At 41.9% G+C, this 24,234-nt stretch overlaps 1 protein-coding gene across 1 annotated transcript in view; it reads left to right on the top strand.

The window, feature by feature from the left end:
• The window catches only part of SPMIP2 (sperm microtubule inner protein 2), a 47,567-nt gene that overhangs the window by 3,994 nt on the left and 19,339 nt on the right, over nucleotides 1-24,234 (top strand). Inside the window, exon 2 of the mRNA XM_074375332.1 lies at nucleotides 9,033-9,091. Coding sequence (XP_074231433.1) covers nucleotides 9,033-9,091 — 59 coding nt within the window. The remainder of the gene's footprint in view (nucleotides 1-9,032; nucleotides 9,092-24,234) is intronic.

Here is a 24,234-nt window from a genome sequence, read left to right as displayed (position 1 = left end):
TGGATTTGGTCTCTGCAAAGCTGTATGTGTTGTTTCTGCAAGGAGCATTTCTCTAAGCGCCTGGTGGCTGGGCTTGTCTCCGCTCCCCTGGCCTCCTGACGCTCTGCATCCGACCTCACGGCCCAGTGATTTCAGTCGCTTGGTTTTCCCACGGAATCAGTGTCGCACTGGACTTGATAGCTGACTCTTCTTAGGTGTGATCCCAAAGATAATATTAAATCAATGAATCATGGCAGATACTGCAGCTGATACGTCGTAACCGACACACTGATACATTGCAGTCATACAGTAGAACACCTTGAACGGTCCAGTCCGTGTGTAATAAGGAGAACCATGGAGACCCGTCAAGACATTTATATGTGATACAGTGTAAAATAAACAAAGGAAAATCTTCCAGGCTTTGAAACTTCTGCCTCATTTATAACTGCCACAAATTCCCACATTATGACTGCAGACGGTTTGTCTGTGAGTTTTATGGACATGTGAACAGGCTCCTTGATGGATGTCAAATAAAGGTTGCATCCAAGGCTGGTTGCTTTATCAGACATTTTTCTCACTGTGAATTTATTTGGAGAAAGTAAACATAAAAAGAGCTCCCAGTGACTGAGTATTTACTCTCTGAGAAAGTTACTATGATTTTTTTTAATTGAAGTATAGTCAATTTACAATGTTGAGTTAATTTCTGGTGTACAGCATAGTGATTCATATATATATATATTCCTTTTCATATTCTTTTTCATTACAGGTCATTGCAAGACATTGAATATAGTTTCCTTGCTATCAGTAGGACTTTGTTGTTTATCTATTTTATATACAGTAGTGTATATCTGCAAATCCCAGACTCCCAATTTATCCCTCCCCTCACCCATTCTCCCTTGGTAACTATATGTTTGTTCTCTACATCCATGAGTTTCTTTCTGCTTTGTAAGTTCGCTTGTTTTATTGTTTTTAGATTCCACATATAAGTGATCTCATATGGTATTTTTCTTTCTCTTTCTGGCTGACTTAGTATGAAAATCTCCAGGTCCATCCATGTTGCTGCAAATGGCACTATTTCATTCTTTTTTTATGGCTGAGTAGTGTTCCATCATGTATATACATCATGGCTTCTTTATCCCGTCATCTGTCAGTGGACATCTAGGCTGCATCCATGTCTTGGCTATTGTAAATAGTGCTGCTATGGACATTGGGGTGCAGGTGTCTTTTCGAATTAGAGTTTCCTCCAGATATATGTCCAGGAGAGGAGTTTCTGGGACATAGGGTAAGTTTATTTTCAGTTTTTTGAGGAATCTCCATACTGTTCTCCACAGTGGCTACACCAAACTACATTCCCACCAGCAGTGTAGGAGGGTTGCCTTTTCTCCACACCGTCCTCAGCATTTTTCATTGTGGACTTTTCAGTGATGGCCATTCTGACTGGGGTGAGGTGATACTTCATTGTAGTTTTGATTACTTTCATTTTCCAGAAGAGGAAACTGAGGTATCGACACCCGAAGCTACACAGCTGGTCAATGAGGGAGCCAGGATGTCTGCCCAGGCTGTGAATTCAGGGACTTAGAGGAAGTCCAGCGTGAATGAGAGGAAATGATAGAAAATGAAGTCAGAACGCTGGGTTGGAGCCCCCACGGGAACACTCAACGTGTGTGGTTGCTTTTCTGTAAGGCAGGGTCTGGCTGGGTCAAGCCCAGTTGCCTTCTCCTAAGGCAGGCATCCTTTCTTCACTGTGCTCTCAAGCTTCTCCTGATGTTCTCTGTATCTGTACACAATATACTTCCTTTATAATAGTGAAGTGAATTAACCTGAGTAGACATAATACCCACATACTTGATAAGAAAGAACTTAGTAATAGTTATCTTTGGATTTCTATGTAATACCCGTTCTATAGTGTTTCAAAACATATCATCAAATACAATCTTTGGCATTTGGAGGAAAAAAAAAAAACAGCAGAAGACAGTGAGGTCCCCCCTCCAAACCGCACCGTCTTTCCAGCCCCACATCGTGCATCCTTCCAAACTCCACCTTCACACAACGTGTCTTGGAAAGTTTTCAGATTCACCTGGAAAAGAGAAGTATTGCCAGTGTGGAGCTGGGCAGTAGGTAGACCATCAATCACACATTTCAGAATTTCTGGATGTTTTTCATCCCCAATTTCTCATTCACCTTTGGGTTCATGTGGGCGAATCACAGTCTTGTTAAAATTCCAAAGATCTCACACTGCTAATCTCCAGGTGGTATTATCAATGCAGAATACTTTTAAAAGATAATAAAGCTTCCTTTTCTAACCAAGTTATAAAAGCAAGCTAGAAAATAGCTTTTCTAAAATTAGGCGTGCCTTCGGGTATCTGCTGTTTCTTTCCAGATGGGTGTGTGTTTAGCTCCCACTTTTTATTTCTTAGAGTTATTGGCATCTCAACGGTTTGTGGTTTCCTACAAAAATAAAGACATTAGCACCTTTCATCCTCAAGTGCTATATAAAGTTGCAGCTCTTCTGATTCCCCAGGAAGCTTCTAGGGTTGGAGGTCCACATGCTGACCCTCTGTACGGGAGGAGAAACCTTGGCTACGGAGGCCAAAGACCCCTCCTTTTTCCCAGGAACCGTATACACAGGTGTCATATTTCCCCCATTTTATGGCTTGGCTTTGTAGGATTCCTCAAATAAATCGAAGGAACTTTCTTGTGTCTGAACTCCAAGAGAATAAATTTTCAGTTTGATACTTCCTTTCTCAAACAGACCATGAGAACAGCAAGTGAGACGTGTATCGCTGACGTGCACTGTCTGTGCTGTGTTCAAAGCGGTTCCGTGAAGAACAGCAGGTTTGGGAGAGGAAGCGTCTGTCAGTAGCTGGGGACCCTGCCCCCACCCCGGCATTTCCTGGGCATCCCAGCCCCAACGACCTGGCTCCCCAGCCAAACGCCAGCTTCCTCCTTCTGGTTGTGACTTTGTAGATGATTATTGGTGAACTGGAAAAAAAAAAGAAAAAAGACATCCTAACCTTCACATCTTTTGTTAGGATGTGGAAATGTAAGAACAAAAGAAAGAACAGGAACTCAATGTAATTTAGAACCCAGTGGGTGATTTTAGCCCTTAATTAAGGAAGGCTAAAAATACACCATGGTGGAAAGCTTGACATGCATCTTGAATACGCATCTCAGTGTAAACATCACATCATTTTTTTTTAAATTATACTTCCTATAGTTAGTATTAAGCATGTGTCATAGGTCTTCAACAAATATTATTTGATAATAGGGAGACAAAAATCTAAAAAAAAATATTGTATAAATTAGGATGGGTTTAGTAAGCCTGATGTTTGGCTTTGCAGCTGGGCTCCTTTAAATATATTGTCAAGACTTGTGTGTGATCTAATATCTCAAGCACAGGTGGCTAAAATGCCAGGACATGTGTTTTCTAAATCTGGCATTTATCCTAGGTTTTTCAGATCTTTGCAAGAAATTCTAATACTATAAATTTAGGATTATAACTTTCCCTCCTATTCATTTACTGCACTTCCAGACTGCTTCAGCTGTGTTGACCAAGATGCACTGAACGCATAGCAATCTAGAGATACCTATCCTCTTCCCAGGACTGCATCTAGGCTTCAAGAAATCTTAACTGAGAGAACTGAAAACAATCCATTCAGTAGAGGGCCCCCTGGTGTGTGGTCCCATTCTGTCTCTGGGCACAAAGAAAATGGCACTGAAACTCCATGCTTTGGAAGCCATGTGAGCTCCTGTGGTTGAGGAAGAATTCATAGGATAGTGTCTTCGCAATGTTGAAGTTTTTAGTGCGACTGTTGTCTGCAATTGGACTGCACGCTCCCAGCCACATTCCAAATGGCTTTAAGCAGCTTGAGGTCTGAGATCTGTCTCAGATTTGACTTTGGACTGACAGCATCCACAGTTCTCCTCCTCGTGCTTCACATGTTGTGGATGATATGGTCATCAAGAAATGATGGGGTAGGGGAGGGTATAGCTCAAGCAGTAGAGCACATGCTTAGCATGCACAAGGTCCTGGGTTCAATTCCCAGTACTGCCTCCATAATAAATAAATGAATAAACCTAATCACCCCCCCCAAAAGGAAATGATGGGATATGTCTTTCTCTGTCTGATTTACTTTACTTTGTATGATAATCTCTAGGTCCATCCATATTGCTGCAGATGGCATTATTTCATTCTCTTTTATTCTTTATTCCACTGTAAACTTCAATAAAAATAAAAATAAATTAAAAAAAAAAAAGAAATGATGGATGATGGAGACTGAAATCCCTTCCCTTCTTATGCAGAATCTTCATTAAGAGATTAAGTTGCAGAAGGGCAGAAAAAAAATGAGCTTTCTTTAATGGTTAATTTATAGTGTTGTGTTAGTTACAGGTGTACAGCAAAGTGATTCAGTTATACATACGTATAGATACATACATATCTATTCTTTTTCAGATTCTTTTTCATTATAGTTTCTCACAAGCTATTGAATATAGTTCCCTGTGCTACACATTCGGTCCTTGTTGTTTACCTGCTTTACGTACAGTAGTGTGTATCTGCTAATCCCAAACTCCTAATTTATCCTTCCCCGACCCCCCCCTACTTTAGGGGGAAGTGAGCTTTAAGTCTGCAGTGGCTTGAGAATTACTCTCCTCCTAGCTTATTTGATAGTTGTTTGAGAGCTACTTAGCATTTATTTTTAACTGCAACTTAGTTATAATGTTCTGTTCACAAAGCCTGAGCTGCCACCCTCAGTGTAATTCTGTGTTGCAGAGCTAATTGGACAATTAACTTGGGAGGAGCACGCTTCCTAACCTTTGAATTAAAACAATGCCAACACATTAGACAACTCCAAGGGTGAGAAAGGTCGCCAACCAGGCACTTGATTATGTTCGGAAACCGCACTGAGCGCAAACAGACACTCGGGAAGCTCCTGTGTAGCTTTGCTGTAGCTTGGATAGTCGAATTCACTCATATTTCAGAGGCTGGTAGGAGCTATCCACCAACTCTGGATAAAGGGCTGGTAGCAGAATGACTGGTTTCTCATCACAAATCCTAACAATCCCCAACACAATAAGTTCCAGTCTTGCTTTAAAATAAAATCCTAGTGTGTCCTTGAAGTATAGCATGAGTAAGGAAAACGTGAATCTTCCTGGAGAACTGCAGAAAGAATAATAGAAATGTGCCTTCTTTCTGGGAATAAGTGAGGTAGCTAGCATTCTTAATGCTTTTCAGGGCAAATCTGTGTTTGTGGCCTTTATGAAAAGTTGACTGTGACTTACCTGCAAGAGTAGCCAGTTGAAGAACTTTTATTTTCCCCCTTTTCTCTCTTTGCATGCTAATCTGCCTACTAGTCTTTAAAATGCCTCAGTTTTCCCATCTGTAAAATGGGAAATGCATTAGTTTTCTATTGGGCATAACAAATGACCACACAGGTGGCATCCTAAAGCAACACCATCTATTTGCTCACAGTTCTGTAGGTCAGAAGTCCCGGGAAGGCACAGCTGGGTTCTCTGCTCAGAACTCATGCAAAGTCAAGGTGTGGGCTGTGGTTGTGACCTCCCCTGAGGCCTGGGGTCTCTGCTGAGTTCACGTGGTTGTGGCAGATTACAGTTCCTTATGGTTATAGGACTGAGTCCTGTTTCTTTGCTGGCTGTCGGCCAGGGACCAGTCTCCACACCTAGAAGCTGTGCATATCCCTTACTACGTGGTCCTCTCCATCTTTAAAACCAGCAACAGAGACGCTCCCTCATGTCATATCCCTCTCATTCTTCAACTCCCCTTGGCCAAGAAGAGCCCAGGTCCTCTTAAGAGCTCACCTGCTTAAGTCAGGTCCACCGAGGATAATCTCCCTTTCTTAAAGTCAGCTGATTTGGGCTCTTAATTACATCCGCAAAGTCCCTTCACAACAGTACCTAGAATAGTATGTGGTCGAATATCTGCGAGAAGGTGTGCATATCAAGGAGTGAGAATCTGGGGGTGTCTTTAGAGTTTTGTGAACCATACGGATAATAATAATACCTTAGAGTATTGTTAAATGGATTAAGTGTGTGTAAACCACTCTGCATAGTATCTGGTGTAATAAGTCTCAAGAAATAGGATTGAGCATTATTAATGTCTCCATGCACTGTATTTTCTTGCCTATGTGGATTTTCAAATTATAGTATGATCAGCACATTAGGAGCACGATGGAATATGTTTCTCATTATTTGGATACTCCACAGAAAACAGAGATACTGGGCCATAGTCAACACACGAAACTCAATGTTTAGTCTATTTGCTGAAAGTTGAGGTACTAATTCAATTTACTTAAAAACAGGGCAGTTTAAAAAAAAAAAAGAGAGACTAGGATATAATTCATGTTGATATTCAGGCCCACATACAACGTGGCATAAAATGAAGTGTGGGTCTCTGCATGGTTCACTTTTCGCTTTTTAGTAAGAAAAATGCATCACAGAGTCCGTGCCTTAAACACTGGCATTTTTTTCAGAGAGAATGGTTTTTGTTTCTACCCGTGCTCTGAATATAAAATGAATATTCAAATGCTCGATCCACACAAAGGCCTGGGAGCCCTCTGTCCCCCTTGAATAGTTCCAGCCTAGAATAGGCAACATTATGCACTTTGGAGATGAAGCGCCAATGATGAGAATGCTTCTCACTGGCTGTGGGAAGAAAGGCCCCTAAGGGGTTAACAGTCATATTTTGCAAATTGAGGCAAGGGAAGAAAAAAAAAATACATTAGCATAAGAAAAGGTAGCCTTAGGGGATATTTCCACTCAGATGTTTGGTACTAGGAGCTCTGTGTTACCAAGGAGGAGGCCGGTGAAGAGAAACCCTAGTGTCTATGCATTCTTGGAATACACTGCCATTGTCCTGATGGGGTGAGAAAGACCTCATAGGTTTTGAGATGAAAACCGGTCTTTTCTGGAAAGGGAAGTCAAAATTGGATGCATTAAGAAAAACATCTTGAGTTAAGTATAGCAGCAGAACAAGAGGATTCCTCAGTGGTGTATGCCAGGGCTAGACTAGAGGTGGTTTAAGATAAGTCAAGGCATTAAGCGATGATTTTCGTTGTTAACTAGAATGGGCCCCAGTGTCTGCAATTAACTCAAATTGAACAGTTTTTAACTCGTTTCAGAAATTGTGTCTGATTCACAGTATCTGAATGTAGTTAGCAGATGTTTTTATTAATACCCAGACTTATTTAAAGATTGATTAGTAAGCAATATTTTCCATTTCAAGTTATGATTATTGTCACTAGTTGAAAACATTCAAAATAACTGTAAAAGATTCTCACTGATATCCTTAAGATAGACTATAATAATCAGTTCAGCTGTACCTGTGCCTAATGAAGATGTCGAATTAATTTTTGAATCAGTCTTTTCTTTACTCTTATGAATAACTGACCAGTGAAAAAGTATTTTTTTGATTCTGAATATCATTAGATTTAATACCAAAGTGAGCATGACTGTCCAAACAAATCATGGTGAATTTCATTAGTAAATTAAGACAGAGAAGGTCTAGTTAATTTCAGATACATTTTTTGTGATGCTGATTGCTATAGGAGACATGGGGTGGGGGGTGGCAAATGAATCTGTTGTATGTTTCTAAGAAAAGTCTTTCCAGATTAAGACAATGAAACTTTTGGTTATTAAAAATGGGAACAAAGATCAAAGAAGATTGTCCAAAAGCTGATAATAGATAGAAGTCAGTTGAGGGGAGGGTGTAGCTCAGTGGTAGAGCATGTGCTTCACATATATGAGGTCCTGGGTTCAATCCCTGGTACCTCTATTAAAAGATAAGTAAACCTAATTACCTCCACTGCCAAAAAAAAAAATTTAAAAAAGAAATTAATTGATAAGGTCGATTTTCAGGGAATCACATGTCAGAAGTTAATTGGGAAACAATGATTTTGCCATTACATACAGATTATCACTTTTCAAATTTTGTATGGAAGAGTGGGTCAACCTTGCCTTTAAATCTTGTCTATTTTGTTCCTTCCTTGGTTTGTTTACTTTATATATGGAATTAAAGATGTAGAAGTGATCAAATTTTTAGGTCTTCATCACTAAGATGACATAAGTAAATAGATTTGTTTTCCCAACACAAATAGCTCAGAAGCATTTGATCAGGAAAGTCACTGTAAACCAAAGCTGGAAGAAAAAGGATGAAAACAGGAAAGATGAAAAACAGAGTACCAGGTGATTCCTCTCATGTGAACATTATGATATGAGTTTGCTGCTTTGTGCGATGTTACAACTCCAGTGTCCCCCATTGATGTGAAAATGTAAAAATGCTTTCCAAAACTGAAGTGAACTACTTTTGATAATCCGTATCATGGTTTCCCAACCCTAGTATGGAAAGTTGAGAAAGGATTACCAAACAAAACCCTTTTCAGCATAAATTTGACACCCCATTCTCCATGCTTGGGCATAAAATGTCCCTCCATTGACCAGTTCCTGGGAAAATGAGCTGGCACATATTCTTTTATTCAGTTATGATAATTTTGATGCACATCAGAGGGTCTGGGGATCATCTCTTAATGCGAGAACTAGTTCTAAACTGTCCAATACTTTACCAATGTTCCAGACGATGCTTTCTGAAAGGAGTGTTCAGATTCATACTCTGTCACAGGCTGGCTAGAATCAACTCCTTCCTCTGCTATTGACATCACGTTTCCTAATTCTATGAGGGTCCAGTAACATGAAAGTAACTCAACTGTTGGCGTCTAAATGACCCACAGTGTTTTGCATGCCTGCTCGTGTAGACACGGAATCATACGGAGCTTAGAGATGGTGATCGACACACTTCTTGCTACCCACACCGTCCTTCTACAGAGAGGGCAGGTAAAGCTCAGAGGAGGGGATTTATGTTCCGCCTTGTACCTTTATCTCTCAGTTCAAGAACCAAAAGACCATCTTCTTGTACCTGAATTTGGCATTTCCAGTTCAGTTTCTCCACATGACTTCCTCTTCCACCAGGAACCCAGACTCTTAGACAAGTTGGTGCCTAGTGACCTTGGAATCAGGGTACATTAATTTTCTTCCTTTTACAGCATGAAGAGCTGAGTCAAGCTGCTATCGAGAAAATAAGCCACAGATACCAGAACCCATGGTAAGCACATCCTAATACATTTAAAATTAGCTAATGAATTAATGTGTTTCCTTCTTAAATTAGTAACAGGGTTCATTGAAAAAAAGCTTTTTATGTCCTGTAGTTTTTTTTGCAAGATTATGAATTTTTATTCCCAATGAACAGTTATGAAATGTTCACTCTGTACTAGGTTTTACTGAAGGGGAGGAACGAGGCAGAGCAAACTTGGTTAGAGTGAGGACAGTGGAGGAAAAGGGAACCAGCTTGTTAAGACCGGCAACTGGACAATTTGGGTAGCTTTAACTATATAAATAATTCTTTTTGTGGGTGAACAAGAATATAGTTTGGGGGGTAAAAAAAACCCTCCCATTTCATGCTGTTAGAAACCACCATGATAGGCAATAAGTGTAATCCTGCTGCAGTCACACAGTGGCTTGGATTCACGCTCTCTTAAGGCAGCTGGTAACCTAAATTAAACATGTCTAGCACAAGGGATGTTAAATTAGGGGTATTCTGATTTCTATAGAGGGAAGGAATTGATCAGCATTGCTCTTACAAGACTGTGGATTCAATAATGTCTTTGTCAACCTTAGATTTTTGGAGGTGAGGGTTTCTGGAGTCTGTTTTGCCTCATTTTTTTTTTTTTTATCTTTGAAGATTCCTGCTATTAGCATGTGCAAAATTGATAGGTCTTAGTCTGTGTCTGCTGTACCACAGCAACATAAACTACACCAAAAAGAGACAAGACCTTCAACCCCAAGTCAAAAGCCTAGATCATATGGTTCTGTAAGCATACGGTAAGCTTTGTAAGAAACTGCTGAACTGTCTTCCAAAGTGGCTATATCATATGTGCATTTCCACCAGCACCAAATGAGAATGCCTATAGCTCCAAAACCTCTTCTGCATTTGATATTATCAATGTTTTGGATTTTAGCCGTTCTAATGGTGTGTTGTGGTCTGGGTTATATTTTGCCTCCTTGTTATGTTGAAAATATCTTTGCTCTAAAATAATACCATCCTCCTAATTATTGTGCAGCTCAGCCATCAGTCTCAGATATGAGACTTCCGTATCTAATTTCTAGTTATAGACCTCATCCATACACATCATTACTTTGTTGGTCAAAACCTTGTCTGAACATCTGAGTGCTACTACATTATAATCCCCGGACAGCAAAATATCTCATCGCACTCCTATTTTACTGACCTGGCTACTTGGACGCTGTAATCAATAGAAATTGATAAGACACCAGATGAGAAATTCAGGCAAGACTTTACTGGGACTCATGCTGCAGCACAAGGGAGTGAAAACATCTTGCTCACTCCCCAAAGGGGGACAAGCTTGTCCCTTAAATGGGATGAGGTTAGGGGTGGGTCCAGGGGTGGGGCTGGAAGGGTGGCTCGGGTAGTCTGCCCACCCCCTTGGTGGTCTGTGCACAGGGATCACGCACAGGTCCCTTCCTTTGATCCCTGAACCTCAGAAGTGGCCATTGGATTTTGGCCTTTTTGTATCTTATTGTTTATAATTTGCCTCAACTGCACATGCACATAGTTTTATTTTTAGTCCCTTGCAGTTTCTTTGTGTTCTGTTGCTCTGGGAGGCATTTGTCCAGGTGCAAGTATGGCAGCCCAGGGCCCCATGTCCCAGGTCTCAGCTTGTCTCACTATAATTTATAAAGCATATATATTTTTGTTGTGTGTGTGGGGTGGGGAAGTAATTAGGTTTATTTATTTATTTTTAAATGGAGGTACTGGGGATTGAACCCAGGACCTCATGCATGCTAAGTACACACTATACTAGTGAGCTATACCCTCCCCACTAGGAAACATATCTTATGTTTAAAGCCATGGAGAAATAGTTACAATTGTTGCATACACAGCATATGGTCTCATTTAAATATTACATTTTAAATAAATAAATAAATAAATAAATAAATAAATAAATAAATAAATATTCCATTTCTTTTGTTCAAATAACATTGCCAGTATCTATTTCCAAATGCACCATCGAATAGTTCTAAGCAAAAAATAAATAAGTGAGTGAATGAATGAGTAAATAAATAAATGCCATTGAAAATCAAAGCAATGTCGACAAACACGACATGAGTGTGAAAATCTCCAGTTATTCACACATTAAAAAACTTGTGAAAAAGAACCTGAGATATATTGAAGCTCTGAGCATTTTCCTTAGAGGAAAGACTACTGGCTGCATTTGTTTCTACAGGCTATGATGTGGATTGTACTAAGTTATGAGGCTGCAAAATGTTTATGAGAAAGACCCGGTACTTAGAGAATTGTGAATTCCATTGGAAAATTATAGATATATGTATAAAAATTACAAAACCAATCTGTATATGTTGAGTGCTAAATTCCTAATGAAGGCAACCATGATTAGAAAATTATAACTAGAAAAGTTAAAAAAAAATTAAATATAGTGACAGCCCCCAGATGTGCTTGTAACCTCTGACTTGGGTCCTATTTCTAACCAGTCGGATGCCAGTAACCTGAATGCTGCCCACTCTTGAGACTCTAAGCACAACCGCTGCTTAAAAGCCTTCCTGCCCCACTCTTGGCTGGAAAGACGCTCTTAAGGAGGATGCTGACCCTGACAGGCCCAGGGGTGCCCCACCTGCTGGACTGAGGGCCATCTCCTTCCTGGGCAAGATTCGTACTTAGCTTCTCAGACCGTTTTCACTTTCTGTCCTCCTCTGTCAACTGCATTCACTCAATAAATGTAGTGCCTCCTGTGTTCACAGCACTGCTAGATTCTGCAGCCACAGTGCAGAACAAGACAAGGTCAGTATATGTCCTTCTTGGAATTTGTATTCTAGGGAAGGAGACAGATATCAAACAACTGTAATTATACTGTTTTTCATGCTTTTAAATAACTTCTTAAAATGAGAAATATAATTCATGTTTACAGCAACAAATCAAACAACACAGGGGTATATTGAGAAGTTAATATCTTGCCCTATTCCATCCAGTTCATGATAAAACATTTCATTACAAAGGTTATTTACGGGATGGAGAGAAAAGGTTTTACCAGGGGCATCGACCTGGACTGAGGGTCAGAGAAGTGTTCAATTATTAAGTTGACTTCAAAAATGTGAGTATAACATTGTTCCAGGCAGAGGGAACAGCGTGAGAAGGGGCCAGAGCAGGGGAAGAATGTATCTAGTTAGGACCAGGGTGGCTGGACTGTGGAAAGCAATGGGAGGTGAGCAAGATGAGGGTCAGATTTTGTAGAATATTGTGGCCACATTAGAAAATGTGGGTTTTTACCTAAGAACAGAGAGAATTCATTGGAGGATTTAAAATAGGAAGCAATCCTTTTTTTTTTTTTTTTTTTCCCCAAAGATGGCTCTGGAATGTGAGAGTGCTGTGTGGAGGAAAAATTGAAAGGTGGTTGGAATAGCTGTAGGAAACTCAGCTGGGAGACGATTTCATTTTTAACAGGTCCCTCTTGAGTTTTCAGTGTGCCTTGTAAACGATCCAAAATAAACTGTGATTGTGGAGAGGTGTGAGAAGGAGAAAGGATTTGAGTTGAGCTTTCAAGGAAGTAAATAAGCCAGAAGAAGAGACGATGTTTGCTATAACATTGGGGAGTAAGATTGCATTCAGCTATCGGGTGAAGCAGATTTTAGCGTTGTCTTAATTTTGCAGGTGAGAAAATTGAACTTCAGAGGCTAAGTTCCATGAACCACAGTCACAGAGCTAATATCTCAGTCCAAGTTGACTGATTCCACTGCTCTGGGTTGGGATCTGGGCGTGGACCTTTCTGAGGGCTCTCCGAGTGATTCTGATGCTCAGCCGAGTTGAGAACCACTAGTGGAGACTGGGCGAGGAAGGGGATAAGCCTTGGGGGAGCCCACATTGAGGACAAGGGGAGTGAGGGCCACAGAAGGAGGAAAGAGCCCCCAAGGTAAGTCCCTTAAGACAATAGAAGTCTGTAAAAGCCAGTAAGGAACTTCAAAGAGAGGGGTTCAGCACAAGGAAATGGAAATCCAAGAAAACAATGATGGACAAATATTTGGAAGTTATCAGTGGTCTCAGAAAAAGCACTGGAGGAAGACTAGGATGATCTGAGTCGATACAACCAGCACTGAAGAATTTTTGTCTGCTGACGTCATAGAAGAGTCCACTCTGTTTTTGAGACCAGAAGCCAGTCGGGGACAATGACAGGATTTCCTCCATTGGGGCATACTTTAAAAATTGAACATTCTTGAAATCAGGATGTGTTTTATAATAGTTGTTTACAAATGCAGAGCCCCTATTTCTCCTCCAGTGTGTTACACAATGTATTGCATCTTAAAGACCGGTGAAGATGTGCTTCAACAAATTGGAAATAAAGACCTACTGTGTGGCAAGTGCTCAGAATTTGAAAATTAATAAGCAAGGTCCTTGTTCTCAAGTAGCTCACAGACTCTCAGGGCAGATCTATGTCAACAGAAGATTTCAAAACAATATGTATGAATGGAGAAGGATTGCAGTAACTGGGTGTGGGTTAACTCTATTTTTTTCTTCTGAATTGAAGGAAGTGTTTTCTTGTTTTACATACTTAAGTTTCTCTAGACATGTGACCTGATGATTAATTTGTTTTCATCTGCGTCTCTTCTATTGGCAGTTAGGTGTTTTCCAACACATACAAACAGTATTTCTAATTTCAGTAAGAAGAAGGAAATGTACAGACAGGAAATGGGGGAAGACTTTATAGTCCAGTTATAAGAGAATGCACTGCATATAGCGAGTGGGTGGGGCTTTTCGTTTTGTTGTAAGAAGTAAGCGAGATCTGTTACTAAAAATTGTGAGGCGTGGAAGTACCTGGCTTTCTTTTCTTTTCTTTTCCTTACATTAACGCAGGCTTGGCACATATGAGTGCTCAAGACACATTTGCTGAATCGGGTATAAAAAACTAATCCCAGTTCTTCTTGCACTCAGAATGGCAGATTGGCATAGCTGAGGCCGGAAAAGCTGGAGGAGCTCAGGTTGTGAAGACTTCCTGAGAGAGATGAAATTTAAGCTGGGCTCAGAGGAGCATTTTAGGGAAGTCTCTGGCTGCCTATCTGGGTAAAGTTGTTATCCATGCAAATGAAAGTCTTGTTGAGATTATAAAATCAGGAGAATTGTTCACAGATAAACCTCTTTCCAGAAAGGAGCTGCTGATGTGACTCTGCCCTGGTGTCACTACGAAGCTGTCTCTTTGCCAACTGGATCCACTTATTTGCCAATGTATAAATTTGTCTTAGGAATGTCTTAAGGAACGGTTCAAGTTCCTGTGGACAGCCATTGTCGGGAGATGGCAGGGGTTGGGGATCGGTGGGTGTCAAGGAGGCTGCAAATTCTAAGGCAGAGGCATCCAACCTAGGTGTTGACCATGAAGAAAAGAGTAGCATGAGCTTTAAAAAAAAAAATCAGAATTAACTACAACCCCCACTGCCTTTTCATTGACTTGAGGGTCACAGCTCTTCTCCAAGTGCTGGCTCTCCCAGTCGGCTTCCTCCTTGTCTACCTTCTCATAATCATGGGATTTCTTAGTCAGTGTCCATCCTCAAGACGTGCACAGCACAGCATAGCTGAAAGAATGCTGAACTGAGAATCAAGAAAGTGGGTTTTACCAGGGATTTATCCTCCTCCAGGAAATAGCGAAGGAGCTACACAAAATGTAGTAGAAGGGAGTCCAGCAGTGTTTGCAGTAATGCAAAGGCAGTAATAACCTAATAGCCCCCAAATAGGATGGTAAGCAGTGATGAAGCAGGATCTGCGGTGATTAAGAAAAGACAAACTTCCTGAGTTCAAGTCCCAGCTCTACCACCTGGCAGCTGGGCGAGTTATTTAAACTATTGATGCCTCAGGTTCCCAATCTGTAAAATGGTTTTAACAGAGTCTGCTCCACAGATGTGTTGTTACAGACACAGCACTTAAGCACTCAGTATATAGTGTGACCATATATTTTATCCCCCCAAATAGGACACTTTGGAGAATGAAACAAGAAGCTAATCTACTTGGACAACACATTAAACTGAAAATATCCTGAAAAAAAATCAGATCCCTCTGTTAATCAACATTATGTATTAGTTAAATAAATAAAGTATATTGAAATAATGAAGCAAAATGCATCTTCTAAAATTCCTATTATACTGTTAGCTAAAAACAATCAGTATTGAGATTCAGTATAGGAGAGAAATTTCGTACTCTATAGCTGAGTTAATCTCTCAAAAGTAGAAGAAAAAGTCCAAGCGACAGAAGATAGGGAAAGATATGAAAACAAGAAATCGATTAAAATGAAGCCAGCCTAATATCTGACTAACAAGAGGCCTAAAAAGAGAACAGAGAAAACAGAAGAAAGAAAATCAATAGTTTAAGACAATGTCTCAGAAGGGAATACGAATGTCCAGACTGAAAGGCTGTTGAAAGGCTGTGCCAAAGCCAAACAACACCCACAAAAGCAAGTGCATCAAGCCGTGTCCCTGTGAAACTTCATTGTGCTGAGACGAAAAGACAGTTTCCCAGAGGGAAGCCAGGATACACACAGAGGACCTGGAATCCATGAGGCATCACACTTCTTGACAGTGATACCAGGCTCTAGAAGACACTGGGGCAATGACCTCTATGCTTGATGGAAAGTGAAAAGACTTGCAACCTGGAATTCGACACCCAGACCAACTATCAAGTGCGAAGATAGAAGGGAGACATTTTCATGCAAGTACGTACTCAAAAGAGTGCCTTTTCTCCCCCAGAAGCAACTGGAGAATACTATCTAGCAAGACAATAGGGGAAAATCCAGGGCAGAGAAAGGAATATGATTCAAGAAATAAGAGACTCAACAAAGGTCTTGAGCAAAGGGCATGCCCAAGATATTAAAGGGGAGGCCCAGGAATGTGGCTGTGGGGTGGGGGGACCCAGAGGAGGAGCAGGTCTAGCGGGGGGCTCCCCTGGGAGCCCTGACTGTATACAGATCCTGGGTTAAATTCCAGAAGAAGCAAATGGGCTACAAAGTGTCTGCTTTTGTAGAAGAGAATGTTGGGACAGGGAGTGTGGAGAAGAGGGAAGTATTATTATTATTATAAGCATTTTAGTCCTATTATATGTATTATGTATTTGTATGTATAATGTACCTACCTGGTTGCATTAAAATGGGGAAAGATTACCACCACATTATGTGCAATGGACAAGTATTTTATTTTGATAAAAATGAGTTAATTCTAACTAAAATGAGAGGAACAGCAACGATCAACCAGAGTTTTAGTAGTTAGGGCTCCTAAGCTGAAAAAAATTTCTAAAATGAGGACTCTCAGTACTGAAGAAATGTGCACCGACCTGAATAAACAGGGCTCTCTGTTTCCTCAGAAAGGTGGGAGGTGTGCCTATGTCTGGTGTTGGTTGGGGTGTGTAGAAAATTGCTGGGTTTATTTCATGATGAAATACTGCCAACGCCAGCTCTTAAACTAGCACAGGCTTAATGACAGCCACAATTTAAAAATATGTTCGTACATAAAGCATGCTTTCTTCCTGGAGATGTTTTTGTCAAAACATCCATAAATCTTGACAACTTTCTATTTTTAAGGCTGTCAGCGCCTGGCACCCTGGAGGGATTCCTATAAGCATTTAGGGGCAAAGTGCTGTGATGTTTGAGATCAGCACCTTTCCTGCCTTTGGCTTGTTACCTAAACTCCTCCCCGCAGCCTCCTCTCCAGCGGGGAGGGGAGGGGGGAGGTTCTCAGGAAGCTCAGGTGCAGTGGGGTCAGCGCACAGCTCCTGCACTTGTCACACTGCAGAGCCACATGGATAGTGGAGGACCATTTATTCATTCAATGAACATCCAATCCCCAACTCTGTGCCCGGCACCATGCTAGGCCTGGGATCAGGAGTGAGCAAGACAGACGTCCCTCGTACCTTCCTTATATCCTATCAGTGTTATAGACTCAGGTCGAGCTCCTTGCTGCTCAAAAGCCAATATTCAAGAGGCAAGTGTTGGCAGAAAAGAAAGGTTGCTTTATTCCAGAGTCTGGTCACCTTGGAAGAGGGTGGACTCATGTCCAGAGGCCACCACCCCACTGCCAATCGGGGGGAAGAGCTTTTCAAGGGGAGTTTCAGGTGTGTAGGGGGAGGGAGGGGGCTGCGTGCACAACAGCACAGTCAGCTTTGGCGGGCATGCGGGGGTTTGATCAGTGTCATCTTGATTGTTTTAAGTGCAGCGAATCTTCAGTTCCAGGGTCTGTTAGTTCCCATTTCCTTGAGGCCAGTTCTTGGAACTGTGGCAGCTTCTGTCATGGCTCCAGTCTGGTGATCATGTAGTTAACTTCTTCCAGCTGGTGGGGGTCTTAGCATCTGCAAAACAGCTCCAAGGACATGGCTCAGAATATTATCCAGAGCCCTTGCAGAGGAGCTAGAAGTCCTTGACTTTGTTTAATGACTAAACTATTATTATTTTGTTTGGCTTGACTATTTCCCTTTGTTTCTGTATTTTCTTATTTCTCTGATTCAACTTACTCTTTGACTAAAGTTTTTGTACAGACAAGAGGCAGGTGGAGGACATTGGTGGGTGGGGGGTGGGGGTCTGTCTGGGACGGCCCCACAGGGTCCTGCTCTGTTTCATCAGGAGAAACAGGACAGAAACAGCCTGATGTACGACTGATAACTTAATTGCAGGAGGTGCCATGAGGGAGAGATGCAGGATGCATGTAAATACTTCTTGTTGATGGAGCGAGTGTTGCTCATCTCGGGATGAAGCACTTACAGCAAAAGGATGAGATACGGCTGTTTTTGAAAGGAAAGTGAGCTCAAGAAGAGACAGGGCTATTATTCTCAAGAAGAAAACTTCCTGGGCGATCCCTTGGTGTCCTCCAGGTTGGGTAAACTCAGTTAACTTCAGAATGGGACACTGTACTGCGAGTCACCCTCCGTGGAACTCCCAAGAGGTACTGACATCTGAAGCGTGTAAGGAAGAGGTACTGTCAGTTCGCTGGCTTTCTCAGCATTCCAGACACCAGAGCCGTAGCTCTGAGAGCCTGTTTCAGGAGACCAGGGTCACTGAGAGAGCAGCTACTGGGCCAAGAGAAGGGTTTTTCACCTTGAAATCCAAGCATGGCCTGCAAATCCAACACAAACGTTAGGCCCAGGCAAAGAGAGTTTGTGCCCTGAAAAAGAGTCCCCCAAAACAAGGACAAGGTGTGTTCGAGGTGTTCGGAGTGGTTTATTTCACTGTAATCTATTCAGTTTTGGAAAGTCATAAACATGCCCTGGGCGTGGTCATTTCAAACATCCTTCTATTACCAGCGTCTACAGTGGTGGTTCACAAAGGTCAGTGGTATCACCTGTCTCATACCCACCAACATAACGAGATGAAGCAGCAGAGATCATAGTCAGCCGGCCCCCGTCATGCGCACTGTTTATTACCAGCTCTGCTCTACACTCTGTCTTCTAAGCCTGCTCGTACTTCTAGGAAAGGCCGTGCAGATGACAGAGCTGGACGTAATTCCGCCATCTTGTGAAGTGAACATGCTCTCGGACCGCAGCTTTGAGGGAGAAGGGGGAGAGATTATTACATCTGTCTCATGGGGTTGTCTTGAGAATGACGTGTGAGTGTGTAAGGCTCCCAGCATGGAGGTGGCACACAGGAGGGTTGCTTCCTCCCCATTCTAAGAGAGTCTCAAAGGGATCGTAGGATTAGCCACTTTCTTGAGGCTATTTATTTATTTTTTAATGGACGTACTGGGGATTGAACCCAGAATCTCATGCGTGCTAAGCACATGCTCTACCATCGAGCACCCGTCCACCCCCCCCATTCATTTTTGAACACTATCACCTCAAAATAGATTAATTCTAATTTTCTCCCCTTCTGTCACATTTTGTCTAAGAGCACTGGACTGTTTGGAGATACATTATTTGCTTTCTGCTTTCAGAACAGTGATTCTTTAAAAAATATTTTCCCTTCCATCTTCCTGATGGGAGTCAAACCATTTCAAACAGTTTGAGTTTGGAAAGACTTCAGTTTTCAGTGGTGGTGGCTTTATCATCTGGCACGTCACCTCCCATCAGTGGTATCATTAGTTCCATGACTGGGGCGTGTCCCCAGACAGTCATGGAGCACAGTGATTGGGACAGAAGTGCACTGCTCAGATGGGATAGTTAAGGGCTATGAAAAAAATCCAAGAGTCCCTGTAGCACTTTTTTTTTTAATTATTAATTGTCAGAAGGAAAGTGCTTGTTCAGCATGTGCATTTCTCTTGAAACTCATTTTATCCCAAGTTAAATAGTCCCACTGATATTCAAAGAAGAGGAAATACCGTTTTCTGACTACTTTGGTTTATGGCCTTTAATTGGGCCACTCGTTTATTGAGCCAGTAAACCAGTAAATACGTTTGGAGCACTGTCTTTTCCATCAAGCACTTCATAGTGTAGTGGGGAAAAGACATGTAGACAGGACAGTGATACAGCCGGCCACGCCGGGTATTGCGCACACAGCCCAGCACAGGGGTGAGGAGAGGCACAGGAGACTGAAGAGGTGAGGTTAGGGAACAGAGGGTGGTAGGGAGGCAGTGGAGGAGTGTTTCAAGAAGAGCAGACATCAGGACCGAAGACCAGAATAGCGTTGACTGATGCAGTGGACGTTTCAGGGCTGCAGGATCCCACCGCGTAGTGGATGCTCTGGGAACAGGTGAAACCAGAGTAGCTGTCGGGAGCCGGGCAGGGAAGAGCTCACTCTTGAGTTTTGACTGTTAGAGCATGAAGACCCCAAGAAGGAATTTAAATTTTACCCACCCATCCTTGTATGCAGTAGCCAAAGAGATGAAGTCAGGCTTACGTTTTGGGCAGAGGGTAGGAGTTGGGGGGGGGCATTGTGGAGACAGGGAGCCGGGCAAGAGTCTGTTAGAGGAGAATGGTGGTAATCTGCAGGAATGGGGGCAAGAGAATTCAGATCTGACTGTTTGGGGAAGGAGCAGAGCTGAGAAAGCAGACGTGCAGAAACAGGAAAACCAGGAGCGTGGATGGATGTCCGGGGTTAAATGAGATGTGAACCGAACAGTGTCCATGAGGAGGGTGGACACATGTGATCAGAGACCTGGGTGAGAATAGAATGACTAGAAAGGCTTACACGGATGGGGAGGGAATGAGGGATGGAAACCCAGATAAGGTGGGTCAGGGTGTGCATTGCAGGGGAGGTAGAGTTGCAAGTACAAGCCATTGTTTTGAAAATTTGGGGTAAGAAAGGAAGAAAATGTGGATAGTAACTGGAGGTAGATGAGGGGCCAGTGGAGGCTTTTTTTGGGTATAAGAAGCATCACCCAGAGAAGGGCTAACCGCTGTGGAGCCATGTTCTCGGGTCAGTGGGGCTGCAGCGGCGGGCCTGAGGGCACACGTGAATGTGGACGCCCTGGAGGAGGAGAAAGGCTCCCTCACTCCCAGAGGCCAGAAGGAAGGAGGCGGGACTTCCTCGTCTACGCAGGTGGGGATGTGCTTGTCTGTCAGTGTGCGATGGGGGTTGAAGGAGCTTAGACTTGATGGCCTTGGTGTTCTCCAGGAAGTCTCTTTTGCGTGGTTTTTTTTTTTTTTTAATGATGGTTAAATATACATAATGTTAAAATCACTATTTTAATCTTTTTTTTTCCCTTTTTCAGTTTTATTAGGTAGAATTATTATAGCTTGACTGCACATATACATTGTATTGCATGTAAATACATATCTACAGTACACTGCTCATTTTTTTTTAGTTTACATATATGTACTGATCATTGTTTCTAAGAACAGATTAGAACTTTAGTTTTTTAAACTTACATAGTTATCAAAGGAATAAAGCCAACTACAAAATAAGACTCAACAGAATGTGGTAATCCAACCATAAAGCACAGTCAGATGTGCTTACACATATTCGAGAAACCAAAATAATAATTAGTCCATTTGTGGCCTTATTATTGTTGTTATTATTTTTTAGATTCCTCAAAGAAATGATGTCATATGGCATTTTTCTTTCTCTTTCCAGCCCACTTCACTTAGAATGACAATCTTCAGGTCCATCCATGTTGCTGCAAATGGCATTATTTTATTCTTTTTTATGGCTGAGTAGTATTCCATTGTATATATGTACCGTATCTTCTTTATCCAGTCATCTGTTGATGGACATTTGGGTTGTTTTAAGTGTGCAATTTAGTGGTCCATGAAGAGTGTCATACAAGGCTCTGTCCTATGAGGACAGATGAAAGTACTGGGAGTGAGACAGGAGCAGGTCTTAGGAAACAGGGAAGGTTTAGGGTCGCTGTTGAAGGGGGTGAACAGATACATGAAAAGATAGCTGTTTTATGAGTGAGACCACGTATTCTCATCAGCAAGATTATCCAGCCATCCCACAGGAAGGGCCCATCTCTTTCACAGAAGAGCTGGAGAGAGGATCAGAAAAGGTGAAGATCGGGCAACGGGCTAACCTGTTAGGAAAAGTAAAATTACATCTGTGCCTCAGAACACACAATGACATAAATTCCACATGGACTAAACAGTTCAGCGCTTTGAAAGTGAAATAATAAGATACGGAATAGAATATATGGAAACGTTCGTATTATGTTTTACAGCCTGAGGGTGCAGAGGTCAGACTGGAGCATGAAGCCACAGCTGGGAGTTTGTGAGGACGCTGCTCATCATATTCCAACATGGACTCATAATACGATTCTGTGCGTGTCCTCTGTCACCCCAGTTCCACTTTTAATGGCATCGTTTCTGTTCTTCAGTCCATCCAAATGATGGACAAGTGTAGCCCCAAGGAAATAAGACACAGTTCTGCCCTCAGAAAGCTTATCAAAGAGTTAGGGGAAAGAGACACCCAAAGAATTATCCAAGAGGGTTTTAGGATGCAGTGATAGAAACAGCAGGTCAACTAATAGTTATTGATGACCCATTTGTGCCTGGCACCATGCTTGGTGGTGTGTTTAGATACTTCAAGTGTAACAGCTAACAGCCATGCCTGCTACAACAGGATTATTTTAGAGGGTGCCATGGAAACGGATATCAGGGAATCTAAACTCTGGGGAGGGATCAGGGGGGCTCCACGAGGTTCCCTGAGCCTGGAGGATGGGTAGGAGACAACTTCTAGAATGGCTATATTTAGATTCCAAGATGCTGTCACTTTAGAGATGAAACCTCACACGTCCAGAAGAATCACCCTGGAGCACATTATCACATACTTGACAAAAACGTTTCATTTTGAGCCTCTACAGCAAAGCACGAAGATGGCAGTGTTTAAACAGAATGCTGAGGCTGTTTTCTGTCTCACAGCCCAAAGGCTAACTCATTAAAATTCAAAGAACTATGTGGTGGGTGGCAGAACAAATGTTTTCTTCCTTGAGCAGAACTAAGGACTTCAAGACATTTCCCCCAGAGTCTAAATGACTCTTTGCAGCTGTTCATTTAGACACGATTCAGGCATCACCTCTTCCTCTGGACCCACCACGACCCAGCCCAACCCTTTCTCTGGATTAGACACACAGCGTGATAAGGAAAAGACAGGAAGGAGATACTGGTTCCACACTTGGTTCGATTTTGAAACCATGTGCATGTCTTACCTATGAGATATGTAGCTTGTATCTTAATTCTTACTTATAAAATAAATTAAGTTAAATATAAAAAGAAAAAACCCACCACATATATACCCACTGATGGTTTAACCCTCGGAGAGGAAATATCCCCAGGGGTTTTAAAGCACAGTAATTTGAGTACAAATCTAAGAACAAAAAGACACCTGGATATTGGGCTTCCAGCCTCTCCAGTGGGGGGACGGTACATTTCCACTGCCCAGCCGCCCATCTGTGGTACTGCATTATACATCCCTAGCAAACTAATGCAGCGGTCTTACCCCCAGACCCAAGCTGCCTTAGATCAAGCCTTTGCATCCAACTAACAGTGCATAGGAATCAAGGAGACGGCAGAATGTGCTAAATGACAACGTGGAGCTGCTGTCAGAAAAATACTGTGGTGAATGTCACAAGACAAATGGAAACAAGGTTTTTATAGAAACAAAATGTGTTTCTTCAACAAACAGAAGGGGAAGGATGAGGAGGAAGATGGGGAGGTGGAGGGAAAAAGAGAGATGGAAGAGAACCTATGAATCAAAAGAAACTTGGAAGGTGTAACCCACTGCAAGGTGTGAAGCTTATTTGGATTCTGTTTCTAACAAACAGGCTGTTAAAAAAATAACATTTATGAGACAATCAGAATTTTGAATGTGGAATATTTGGTGACATTATTAAAATGTTAGGAGAAATAATGGTAGTGTGATTATGTTAAGAAATGAGTATTTAAATCTTTGAGAGTTGATGTCTTGACAGGGGGAGGATTAGTAAGTAGGAGAAAGATTAAATAAGATTGGCTAGAAATTGTTAGTGTATGAAGTTGGTAATGGGTGCTTGGGGATCTTTAAACTATTTGTTCAATTTTTATTGAAGTAGAGTCAATTTACAATGTGCCAACTTCAGGTGTACTGGTGTACAGCCTAGCGGTTCATTTATACATATATATACATTCCTTTTCATATTTTTTTCATTATAGGTCATCACAAGGTATTGAATGTAGTTCCCTGCGCTCTACAGTAGGACCTTGTTGTTTATCTCTTTTATGTACAGTAGTGTGTATTTGCAAATCCCAAACTCCTAATTTATGCCACCACCCCACCTTCCCCCCTGGTAACCACAAGTTTGTTCTCTACGTCTGTGAGTCTGTTCCTGTTTGGTGACTTATTTTATCTATTTTTGTGTCTACTGAAATTCCAAAATGACCAAAAGTGAGTCGTATCAATGTTATCTTTCGTTAATGAAGGTCAAGCCTCACCAGCTGATAGATGACCTAGTCCAAAACTGCACTGAGTCAATACTGCTGTAGTTGCTCCTGGTTGCTGCCAAGCAGCTGAAATGAACGCGGCTTCCCTTCTTCCCCTGTTGTTTTCTGACCTTGACCCAGTCAAACAAGTGACACCCAGGAGGCAGCAGCAAGGAGAGAAGCCTGCACAGCTCAAACTGTCAGGACCGCCTGGATGTCTTACAAAAAACCTCCCGTATCTCTAGCAACATCAGGAAACACATCCAGCATGCCTCACAGGCGACCCTAGACAGCCCAATATGACACACCTCCTGGGAGATTTTGGACAGCTGCCCCCGAGGCCACACGCACGGAATAGTCACTTCACA

Source organism: Camelus bactrianus, chromosome 2 (genome assembly GCF_048773025.1).
Source record: "Camelus bactrianus isolate YW-2024 breed Bactrian camel chromosome 2, ASM4877302v1, whole genome shotgun sequence".
Lineage (NCBI taxonomy): Eukaryota > Metazoa > Chordata > Mammalia > Artiodactyla > Camelidae > Camelus > Camelus bactrianus.
Note: the sequence above shows the minus strand (reverse complement) of the source record. Positions and strands in the feature narration are given on the sequence as shown.